The following is a 12,385-nucleotide window of genomic DNA, read 5'->3' as shown; positions in this document are numbered from 1 at the left end:
AAGAAGGCTTAAAATGAAACCATGGTTTTCAAAGTTAAAAAAAATTAAAACGTTCTTCTGTTTCTTTGAAACGTCAGGACCGAGCTCTGAGGATCTTTGTTGAAGATACAGCATTTTTAAAGAAAATGTTTAAAAATAGATAGACCTGGTTTTTGGCCTCCCGAGTCTCTTTTCTTCTGACTTAAGAAGACTTAAAATGAAACCATGGTTTTCAAAGTTAAAAAAAGGTTCTGCCTGCTGCATTTGAGAAGGGTTAAGCCGATAGAGCTGGGTTTCCTAGACAGGAAGGGGGGGGGTTGAATGGGACGGAGAGAGAAAGAGAATCAGCAGTTGCTCCTTTTCTTGCAAAGGAAGAAGAGAAGGTTTTTTGAATTGCTTTCCAGCTGCAAAAGGATAAGAGGAATCAGAAGAAGGTACTGTGAAGAAAGTGAAGGTTGGGGGGGGAGGGATGGAAGGGGGTACAGAAAGTGGGAAGGGGCTTTCTCCAAAAACAGGGAGAAATCCACTCTGTTTGATCTCCCCCCCCCAAAAAAAAAGACAGGAGATCTTTTTCCCCAGACAACTATGCAATTTTTTCTGCATCAATTGCAGGCGAGGTGGTTCCAATCCATGGACAGAAGATTCCCACAAAAGCCGTATCTTGCAATCGTGTTAGAGTGTAATACTGCACCCATCATCCTGGAGTTGATGGGCTTGGCCATCCAATGCATCTGCAGGGAGCCTGATGGGAGGGGGCTCCCTGGTAGCTTGGCAGATGTTGCATGGGGGGGCATTCCCAGCCGACGCTCATCTGATTCCCGAGAGCTGACCACACTGGCAGCTGTTCTCAGCACGTACCCCCATGCCAGGGTCTGGTGGCATGTTCAGGGCTCACCCGCTTGTGACGGTGAAAGTTTTTGTGAGCCACAGTCCATTTCATCAGACACATGGCAAACGGTCCAGGATTGCTCAGATACATCCATCGTGATCCGATCGACTTATGCGTTGCGGGTTCAAGGAGAAATTAAATACAGACTGGGGTTACTCAGTTGACTACGCTAAACCAAAATCGGACTGGATATTTTGGGGTCAACAGGGGGAAACCCAACCCATCCTCTTGTGTGAATACCACAAATCTGTTTTCTGCTGTCTGGATTAGGGTTAGAGTGACGGGGGAATCCAGACCTAGAATGATAATTGGGTCTGCTTTCTCCAGCCGGGGTGTCCTCCAGAGGTGTTGGGCAAGAAGCTCCATCGTCTCCTTTGGCTGAGGATGATGAGTCTTGGAATCCAAAGAGTTGACAAGAGTCCTCTTTGCCATTCACAAAAAATGCTAGCAATGTGTCCTGGTGCCTGGCCTACAGTAGGTGAGTTCATTAGCAAAAGTCATCTGTTAAGCAGTGTTTCTCAACCTTGGCAACTTTAAGACGTGTGGACTTCAACTCCCAGAATTCCTCAGCCAGTGGCTGAGGAATTCTGGGAGTTGAAGTCCACACATCTTAAAGTTGCCAAGGTTGAGAAACACTGTGAAACGCTGTGCTAATGAAATGTACCATGGTCCATGAGAGCTTATGCCAGAATAAATTTGCTAGTTTTCAGGGTGCCACAAGACAAACCCCAATATAATGGAATTTTGGGGAGGACTTCTGAAATGGACACAACCTTGAATGCATCTTTTTAAACGTGTTCATTCAGATGCTCAGAAAATCGAAATACTGATAAATACCAGCTGCATTTGAGATGTGGAAATTGCATTGTGGCTCAGCTGTAGGACAGGGACCGAGGAGCCCAGGCTCAAGCCCCCCCACATCTATAGGGTGATTTTTAGACTAGACATTGTCTCAGCCAAACTTACCTCACAGGGAAAAAAACAGGGGAAGTCCACCATATAAGCTGTCATCAATTCCCAGAGAAAAAGCAGGCTATGAATATAAAATAATAATAAACTGAATAAACACAGTCCTGATAAGAACACTGCGTAAATCAATATATACTGAGTGTGGGTCAGTACATTGCATGTATCTCCTAGATGGCAGGATGCAGGCAACCAGATGTTGGCTTGCAAAGTAGACTCTGGATTAACAATCTAGCTTGCATAGCAGGGAGTGCCACCCTTGATCCGGGTACAACCGAGAGTAAATTACTCAATAGACTCCTCTATCTTACTATAGTCTCAGTCATCCATATATACTTACATGTGCGTCCGTATATATATCACAGAATGATACATTTACAAAAGAAAACGATTCTCATACTTTAACCGTACATACACCTACCTGACACCCAGGATTTTGAGTAAATACATAAGATGACCCATAACTTGGGTTTAACTTTCCTCTGCTTTCCAAGCAGGAGTCCAGAAGGACAGTGTGGCTCCTGAAGACTTATTTTTGGGATTCCTACATCCCAGGATGAAAATGGAAGAGGACCCTTCTCTGGCCTGGCCCAAAGAAGAAGCCCCAGAAGAGGCTGGAGAAGCTCCAGGCAGCCTCCGGAAAGCTGTTGCCCACAAAGCCCAGGCAGATGGGGAAGGAGGAGGTCCACCGCTGGAGTCAGTGCGTTCTGGGTTTGCCGGGCACCCTCCCCAAGGGGCAGCGTCCCGTTGGGTGAAAGAAGAAGCAAGGGAGGGTGTGGTGGGTTGCTGGGAAGCCCAGTTGCAGGAGTTTCTGAAGAAGATGGAGTCCCCGTGCTCAAGCCAGAGATCCCCAGCGTTAGTAGAGGAGCCCGCCCCGTGGGACAATGCCAAGGCATTCTTGGATTCCTTTGAGCAAGTGGCCAAGGCTTGTCACTGGCCCAGGGAGGAGTGGGTGGCCAGGCTGGTGCCGGCCCTCAGTGGAGAGACCCAACAGGTCTTTGACAGGATGTTGGCTAGGGATAGGGTGGATTATGGGAAAGTGAAAGCGGCCATCTTGCAAGGGGATGCCCTGCAGAGGGAGAAGCATCGCCAGCACTTCCGGCATTTCTGCTACCAGGAGGCTGAGGGACCTACCGCAGCATACAATCAGCTCCAAGACCTTTGCCACGGGTGGCTGAAGGTGGAGAGACACTCCAAGGAGCAGATCCTGGAGCTGCTGATCCTGGAGCAATTCCTGGCCATCCTGCCCCCGGAGATCCAGAGCTGGGTCTGGGAAGGTGGCCCTGAGACTTGCTCCCAGGCGGTGAGCCTAGCCGAAGAGTTCCTTCAGCGGCGACAAGAGGCCCAGGACCATCGTGGAAAGAAGGTGAGATGGTGGGACTCTGGTCTAGAAGCAGCAGGAGCCTCCAGATTAGCTAAGAAGCTTAGAGATAAGCGTTGGCTTGCTTGAGTTTTCGATCTTAGTCAGAGCTGCACTTTTGGATGCACCACTGCAGTGATGAAGTTAGGGCAGGCTAAGTCAAGAGAAGTGGGTCAAAACATATGAGAAGCTGAGCAGAGGGAAAGGTTATACTACATTTTATCCATCAAGAGTAAATCTATTTTCCAAGTACAGCCAAAACAGCAGCACCCTTACACGAAAGAAAGAAGCTTGTAGGCTTCAGAAGGTCCCAAAATTTGCAGAGATAGAAAGATAGAAAGATAGAAAGATAGAAAGATAGAAAGATAGAAAGATAGAAAGATAGATAGAGAGAGAGAGAGAGAGAGAGAGAGAGAGAGGGATGGATGGATGGATGGATGGATGGATGGATGGATGGATGGATGGATGGATGGATAAACACATAGAGACAGATATAGATGGATGAATGGATAGATAGATAGAGATAGTGATAGAGATGGATGGATGGATGGATGGATGGATGGATGGATGGATGGATGGATGGATGGATGGATGGAGAGATAGACAGACAGACAGACAGATAGACAGATAGATAAAAAGGTAAAAAGTGGACTCAGTGGGAGACAATCCCATCTATGGCTTGGATTGGAGCCCTTCCTATGTGGCAAAGGACACAGTAGCCACCTCCCAGCCCTGCCGTCCCATCCTAAAACGGTTCCTCTCTGCTAATTCCAGGTGAACATCAAAGAGAGCTCTGCACGTTCCTCTGAGACCAGCCAGCCTCCCTCTGAAGTGGAGCAGAGGCATCTGTATGCCGTAATGAAGCAGGAAGACGATGAGGGGAATGCCAGGCCATTGGATAAGAAAAGGAGCCTCGGTAAGCTTCCGTTTGGGTGCCGTGATGCCCCTGGCTGAGCTAACCTTGGTTGCCAGCAATCAATTCTGTCTGGTAGATCTCTGGAATCTTTTATTCTAGGGCAGGAAGGGCGGACATTCAGCAGTGCAGGAAATCACATTACACTCCAAATTTTAACAACTTCCTTGCCTCTGCACATGCTTATGTCTTTGTTGCAGGATGAGCTCACCTTTCCTCTGAGAAAGTCTAACAACAGCTTTACTACCACCCTACACTGGCTCCCTTATGGGAGGAGCTCTTTTTCCTAGCTAGACATTGTAGGAGGACTGCTGTGTTAGTGTACGGTAGGCAGAAATCAGGAGTCTGGTGATGCTTTTTCCAAGTAACACATTTTATTAAAAGACATAAGCTGCAGATCAGGAGAGCTTATGGCTTTTAATAAAATGTGTTAGCTGGAAAAGACGTTATTTCTTTTATAATCATAGTTCTTTTGTGTTTTAGATGTAGATGGCCTTGCTCACGTCACTAAAAAAATAGATAAATAAATGTGTGTCCTTCATCTGAGGCACAGCTTCTCCCGCTGTTTCGATCTCTTTCTCTCTTTACTCCAGCGGGGGAAATGTGGGAGAGTGAAGATGAGGTGGATCCATGTAAGATGCCCTCAGAAATCAACCCTATCGAAGTACTGAAAGAAAACTTGTGGAAGCAAGGTGGATCAAACAGATCCGAGGGGATCCCCCTAGAGAAGAGGAGCGATGTCATCATCTCCTGCCAGGATGAAGATTTCCATGAAATCATCATTCAAGGACAACCAGTGGAAGAGAGAAAGAAACGGTGCCGGGGTGCCCGCTGGAGAATCCACCGAGGGGAAAAGCCCAACAAGAGTGTAACATTTGGGAAGAGTTTTCATCAGAACAGAAACCTTGCTGAGTATCAGCTTCCCCACTCCGGGGTGAAGCCGTACAAATGCTTAGAATGTGGGAAAGGTTTTAGTCAAAGCACCCACCTGACATCACATCAGAGGATCCACACAGGGGAGAGACCGTACAGTTGTTCAAGCTGTAGCAAGAGCTTCAACCAGAGCACCAGCCTTATTCAGCATCAGAGAATCCACACCGGGGAAAAACCCTATCAATGCACCGAGTGTGGGAAGAGCTTCCGTCACAGCACGAGCCTGACCTCCCACCAGAGAATCCACACGGGGGAGAAGCCATACAAGTGCTCCGACTGCGGGAAAGGATTTTGTAATCAGTCGGGCCTCATTAACCACAAGACCATTCACACGGGCGAGAGGCCGTACAAATGCCTAGAGTGTGGGAAAAGTTTCAGCCAGAGCACCCACCTTACCTCGCATCAAAGAATCCACACCGGCGAGAGACCGTATAAATGCTCGGACTGTAACAAAACCTTTTGCGATCAGTCAGGACTCGTTAAACATCAGAGGATTCACACGGGGCAGAAACCGTATAAATGCCTGGCGTGTGGGAAGAGTTTTAGTCAAAGCACCAATCTTATTAGGCATCAGAGGATCCATACAGGGGAAGAAGCCCCCAAATTAACTTCTCCTTGTAATGCAACCGTTGAGTTCCAACTCCAAATGTCTGCCATTTCTAAGGCTTAGACGTTTTTCAGTTGCATGGATATTTTTTCAGCACTTGGTCTTATGTGGAGCGCGCTTGGGAAACGCCATGACTTGTGATTTTAACTGATTCGTTTTGTCTGCACGTTGTGATTAATTAGTTGTAATGATCGATCTTTGCTTATTTGATAGAAACAGGGTACATTGAGAATGGCCACAACTGAAGTTGAACAACAAGGACCAACAGCAAAGAAGATGTAGTTCTAACATCTGGAGGGCCGCCCCAAGGGAGGGAGTTGACATTTTGTGATGAAATTGTCAGCAAGTGGGTGAAATAGAACTTTTTTTTCCTAAAGGTACCTTAAAGAGTCTAGTTCTGTATTTCTCAACCTTGGCAACTTTAAGATGAGTGGACTTCAACCCCCAGAATTCCCCAGCCAGCCATGAAGTTGAAGTTGAAGCTGAAAGTGAAGTTGAAGCTGAAATTTAAGTTCACTCATCTTAAAGTTGCCAAGGTTGAGAAACACTGGTCTAGTTAGAAGAATTCCCTTTAAAAAGACAGATTTGTTTTACACTCCCAACACAGCAGCCATACCTGCTGCTGTGTTATAAGAGGGAGTCTCTTCATCATTTGTCTATGGGGACAATAGCCAACAATTACAGTACAATCTGCAGAGCACTGTCTGTTCCCTCCAACACCCCCCACCCTGAAGCCACTCTTGAGCCTTCTAAAAATGGCCACCAACTTTGAATATGCTAGAACAGTGTTTCTCAACCTTGACAACTCGAAGATGTGAGGACTTCAACCCCTAGAATTCCCCATGGCTGGCTGGGGAATTCTGGGCGTTGAAGTCCACACATCTTCAAGTTGCCAAGGTTGAGAAACACTGTGCTAGAAGGAAGAAACAATTCAATACATTGGGAATAAACATGAACTGTATTGAACTAATTAAATCTCCATTAGGTATTATTTTTATCCTGGCTTTTCACCCACATCTTTAACCTGGCCCCACCCATCTGCTGGCTTGCCTCTCTCAAGTCCATGCTAGTCCTGGCTCCACAGCTTGTGCTCATGGGGGTCTTTTGGCCAGTCTGTCTCCCAGCCCCAGAGTCAAGGGGGAGTCATGAAGAAGGGGCTAGACTAGCAGTGGGGAGACCCAGAATCTAGTCCCCCCAGCTATAGAAGCTTCCTGGGGGGACTTTGGGCCACCCCCTCCCTCTCAGCCCAACCGATCTCACGGGGTGGTTTTGAGGAAAAATAAGAGGAGAGGATGCAATCTATGAATGAAAAACAGGATAGAAATCATGAAAATAAAGGTTCGGCCTCAGAAGGTTTGTGAGAAGCGAGGTGAAGCAGAACCAACAGATCTCTGTGGCAGAAGCCTGAATCAGTAAAGCCAAGGAGATTGGTTTGGCGTTAGCCCTGTCTGCCTCTTTGCATTACACAGTAGGCTGGAGAATTGTTGGATATAAACTTTTGAAGTGGTGGTAATTGAACATCGTGAGCCTCTGAAGGACCTCCCAGCTGCTTATCACAGATATTTCAAAGAGATCATGTACTTCTAAGAGCCTTGCTCTACTGAGCTGAAATGTTCTCCACCATCCTGGAGTCAGTAGAAAATCATCCTCACATGGGATCATAGAATCCTAGGATTGGAAGAGACCTTGGGAGGTCATCTAGTCCAACCCACTGCCTAGAAGCTGTCAGTGGGGATCCATGGCTATTAGACCTGATGGCAGGATGAATGTTTCTGAAGGCCATCTGCTGGGAGACTGATGGGCTTCCTTGTGCGGTTGGTGGGCCACCATGAACACAGAGACCTGGACTAGATAGCCCAAGGGCCGATCCAGCAGGACACTGCTTAAGTTCTAATGAGTCCTGAGACCATCCTAGATAAATAGTGTCCAGCCTTTGCTTGAAGACCTCCACTGATGGAGACAAGCAAGTTCACTGCTTAATAGCTCTCACAGTCAGGAAACTCTTCCTTATTTCGAGTTGGGATCTCCCTCGGTAGAGCTTCCACCACTGGTTCTTGTCCTACCCTCAGGCACCAGGAAAATAAATCCACACCCTCTTCCCTGCGTTAGTATTTCAAGTAGCGGAAGACTCTCATTGTGTCTCCCTTTCCTTCTCTTCTTGTCAGCCTTCCCAGGTAGACCAGACAGGAAACATGACCAGATGTCCTCCTTCTACTTTATTGCAAAGCTACATTAACAGAAGCTTGCAAGTCTGAAAGTACAATTCTCGCCCCCCTCATTCCCCACCTCCTTTACAGCCAGAGAAACTAGGGAGGGTCCCTTCTGAGCCTCTTGCCCCACCCACTATCCAGCTGTGGACTATGCCCTCTCTTATCTGACCATTCCCTAGGCAGCGTCTCTTCGCCCACCCTCCCAAGGTCTTTCCCACATACCATTACACTTCTTTGGCATACAGATATCCATTTCTCTCAACTGTTCTTCATAGGACTTGACTTTCCAGCCCCTCACCATCTTCATTGTTCTCCTCTGCAGTCTTTCCAGCATCTTAGCATCCTTCTGGTATTGTAGAGATCAGAACTGGGCACAGTATTCCAGGTGTGGCATGAAGTGGAACTATCAGTTCCCATGATCTCAATGTTACAGCCCCTCCTCATTTAGTGGCTACCTTGTTTAGTGACCATTCGCAAATATGACAGTAATAAAAAGACATCATTATCCGACCAGAGCATGTACTTACAACCAAATTTCATGTGCCAGACAGCAACGCATGCCAGAGTGAGAGTAACATTGGCGTTGCTGCATGAGAGAACTTTATCTAAATGAAACAGCAGCTACCAGTTACCTTGACAGCATCTCTCTCTCTCTCTCTCTCTCTCTCTCTCTCGTCACATCTTCGCTTGGTGACCATTTTGCTTAGCGACCATTTCGCTTTCAGTTTAAGGAATGGATTGCAGTTGCTAAATGAGGACAGTGTGTACACCTCTGTTGATACAGCCCAAGATTGTATTGGCTCTTTTGGCAGCTGGAACACACTCCTGGCTCATGCTTAATCTGTGGTCTCCCGGGACACCCAATATTTATTATTTATATTTATTTGTGTGTGTTCGTTTAAATTTATTGGCTGCCCAACTCCAGTGGACTCTGGGCGGCGTAAAAAACTAAAAAACATAAAAACAGCTAGAAACATTAACCTGCTGAACCAGATACCCCCCATCTTCTACTTGTACATCTGATTTTTCCTATCTAAGTACAGAACCCTACATCTCTCACAACTGAACAGCATTTTGTTAGAAAAGCCTTAAAGTTTGAGTCTATGAGAATCCTTCTGAACTTGAGCCTGTCTTCTGAGCTGTTAGCAATCCCACTCGTTCCCAGCTTTGTGTCATCTGCAAATTTGCTGAACATCCCTCCTGTGCTCTCATCTAAACAGGTCCGGTTCTAGGCCTAGGCAACCGAGACAGTCACCTCAGGCATCCAATTTTAGAGGGGCACCAAAACTGAAAAGACTTCCAAAGTACACAATACGTGTACAAAAGCTGATAATCGTTCCTCATTGCTTTAGAATTTTTCTTTCTACACTTTTCGAAAACATACATATAATTTTGCAGAATTGTTGCCATATGCCAACAATGGATGCTGATATAATTAATATTTTTTACTGCGATTCATGGTAAAAATGTCCAAGAGAAGAAAATAATAAGCATAAAGCTCAAAAACATGAAGAAAAAGAGAAAAAAGAGGGTGCCTAACAAAATCGGAAGATGAGCCCAAGCAGAGGGGACACCAGAATATGACCTTGCCTGGGGTGCCAAAACGTTTAGAGCTGGGCCTGAATTTAAGTGATTTATAAACATTTATTTGTTTGTTTATTTATTTATTATTAAATTTATATGCCGCCCATCTTCTCCAAAAGGTGACTCTTTTGGGGGGAGAAAAGCCCTGGGTCCAGGACAAAACACTGAGTCACCCCACTGCATACCTCTTTCCTTGTAGACGTAGCCCAATGAGGACCACATGTTGGCTATGGTTGTTCAGCCAACTGCGAATCCACCTGGTAGTGGGATCATCCATCCCACATTTTATTAAGGAGGAGGCAACGGGCAACTTTATCAAATGCCGTACTGAAATCTAGGTATATTTACAGCATACCCTTCGTCTACTAATCTACAGGTTGTCCTCAAGTTACGACAAAAACTGGGGCTGGAATTTCCGTAACTAAGTGATGCAGTCATAAGGCACAATGTCCTGTGACTGCATCACTTAGTAACAGCAATCCCAGCATTCCCAGTTGCTGTCATTAAGCAAGGTTCGCAGTCATTAAGCGAGCACCTCCTCACAACTTCCTGCCGGCTTCCAACAACCAAAGTCAGTGGGGAAGCCGGCAGGAAGTTGCAAGTCCCAGGCAGTGCACAAGGAGGCTAGAAGGCAAGTAAGTGGCTGCCTGGTGGGAGAGGGAGCGAGGGGGGGTGTGGGTGGCCAGGTAGAGGAGGGTGTGCAAGGGTGCACGAGTGGCTGGGGAGGCACGGCGTGAACATACCAAGGCTCAGGGAGGGTGCGTGGCTGGGGTGAAATTACCTGAACAGCTTATGATCTTCCTTGCCAGCTGCCCTATTGACTTTACTTGTGGGAAGCTGGCAGGGAATGTCACAAATCACAATCACATGATTGTGTGTAATGGGATGTGGGAAAGATCTTGGGAGTCTGGGCCCAGAGACGCTGCCACAAGAACGGTCAGATAAGAGACAGCATAGCCCGCAGCTGGATGGTGGGCAGGGCAAGAGGCTCAGAAGGGACCCTCCCTAATTTCTTAAGGCGTAAAGAAGATGGGGGAGAATTGTACTTTCAGACGTGGAAGATTCTGTTCGTGTACACTTACAATAAAGTAGAATTAGCTCATCTGGTCGTGTTTCCTGTCTGGTCCACCTGGCCAAGCTGACACCATGGGGGTGCTAGGAACTTAGAGGAATGGCTGTAACCACCACTTGTTCAGCATCATCGTAACTTCAAATGGTCGCTGAACGAGTGGTCGTTAACCAAGGACTACCTGTACTCCGTCCAAAAAAAAAAGCAGTAAGATTGGTCTGGCACGACCTCTTTTTAACAAAGCCACGCTGGTTTCTAGTCATCACCTGGTTCTTAGATTTCTAAGCGGTAGAAAAGACCTCGTGGAAGAGTTTCCCAGGCATTGATGTGAAGCTGACATGAAAATTCCCAGTTCCTCTCCTGCCTCTATGGCCTCTGCTCCCAATCTCTGGCAGTCCTCTGACTTCCCTCCAAGGTAATGGGTGACAAAGCCGAAACAATTTTACCCACCTGGAAGGCTGCCCTTGGCTGAGGCTGTGCATTAGGGTACCTGACATCGCCCATCAAGGACTGGCCATGAGAGAGAATGACTAACTGCAGCATATGCTTGTTGAATAAGCCACCACGGGCAATTAGCAGGAACAATAACAATAACTGGTGATCCTATCCGGAACACCCTCCTCCTGGCGGTCTTGCCCCGATCCTGGTGGCTTTCACAAGGCCTTAAAGTCCTGCTTTTGCCATCCAGCCTGGGGCCCTGGGAGCGTGGGTGAGCCCATTTCTTGGGTGCGTTGATTGGGACAACTGTTAGTGCTGTTGCCCGGCTGCTATTTTGTTATTTACACGTTTGTTTTTATTCTGTTTGTTAGCCGCCCAGAGTCACGTCCTTGAGATGGGCAGCCATGTAAATTTGATGAATAAATAAATGAAGTGGGAAAGGTTTGGATGGCCCTGACCTTGTTGGCCTTCAGGAAGTCCCTGAAGACCTGCTTTTCCCAAGTGGGGGGGAGGGCCAGGTTACACCCATCTGTAATAATGGAAATTGATTGGCCATGGTGACGTTATGCCTGTTCTGTGCTAGTGTCTATTTTGTTGGCTTTCATTTTGGTTTTAATTCTACGTTGGCTACCCAGAATCAGAGTTTGCAAGCTGGGTGGTGTGATGGAATGGAATTATGAAGGCCAGGCTCAGGGAGAGAAACATTTTCTTAGCTCCCCAGAAGAGCGTGGGAGGAACAAGAGGATGAGACTGGTGCCTCCCTGAGGAATTCACACTGTTGTGGCTGGAGGACTTTGGGGACTGGGGTTTCAGTCTGGGAAGATTCTTGCTGGAGGTATTCAAGATGGCATGGCATGGCATGGCATGGCATGGCATGGCATGGCATGGCATGGCATGAGGGGATCCTTCAGTTGCTGTGATGGAATGGAATTATGAAGGCCAGGCTCAGGGAGAGAAACATTTTCTTAGCTCCCCAGAAGAGGGTAGGAGGAACAAGAGGATGAGACTGGCACCTCCCTGAGGAATTCACACTGTTGTGGCTGGCTGACTTTGGGAGCTGGGGTTTCAGTCTGGGAAGATTCTTGCTAGAGGTTGTAGCTAATAAACATAACTGGACTGAATTTGCACTGTCTCTTGGAGTTCCTTGGGCTAGGCCTGACAGTGGCTAGATATATTGGAAGGAAGGGAGGAAGGGGGGAGGGGAGGGGGAGGGGAGGGAGGGGAGGGAGGGAGGACATTGCAGTCACTTTGTTAATGTTTAAACAAGGAAGTGAATTAACTGTGATTGAATAACTTAAAATGGCTTGTCAACAAACTCCCTTAAGATGACAGTGTAGGCTATTTTCCTTACTGTATTATTCTAGCTGACAAAGCAGGTTGACCTCTATAGCATAGAGGTCTCAAGGATGTCAGTCTGGCCCTAGATCGATAGATCTA

The 12,385-nt window shown here is 47.0% G+C and overlaps 1 protein-coding gene across 1 annotated transcript; it reads left to right on the top strand.

The window, feature by feature from the left end:
- The first annotated feature begins 290 nt into the window (after nt 1-290).
- Nucleotides 291-9,968, top strand: LOC112541773 (uncharacterized). The gene is made up of 4 exons (XM_025172669.2): nt 291-413; nt 2,332-3,200; nt 3,969-4,110; nt 4,701-9,968. Exons 2-4 carry the CDS (start codon nt 2,391-2,393, stop codon nt 5,708-5,710), a joined length of 1,962 nt encoding a protein of 653 aa, XP_025028437.1. The 5' UTR covers nt 291-413; nt 2,332-2,390; the 3' UTR covers nt 5,711-9,968.
- Nucleotides 9,969-12,385: the final 2,417 nt, after the last annotated feature.

The sequence above is a fragment of the Python bivittatus genome, unplaced genomic scaffold (assembly GCF_059951505.1).
Source record: "Python bivittatus isolate LINGU-HERP-01145 unplaced genomic scaffold, Pbiv_v1 ctg000810_np1212, whole genome shotgun sequence".
Lineage (NCBI taxonomy): Eukaryota > Metazoa > Chordata > Lepidosauria > Squamata > Pythonidae > Python > Python bivittatus.
This window is presented reverse-complemented; position numbering and strand designations above follow the sequence as displayed.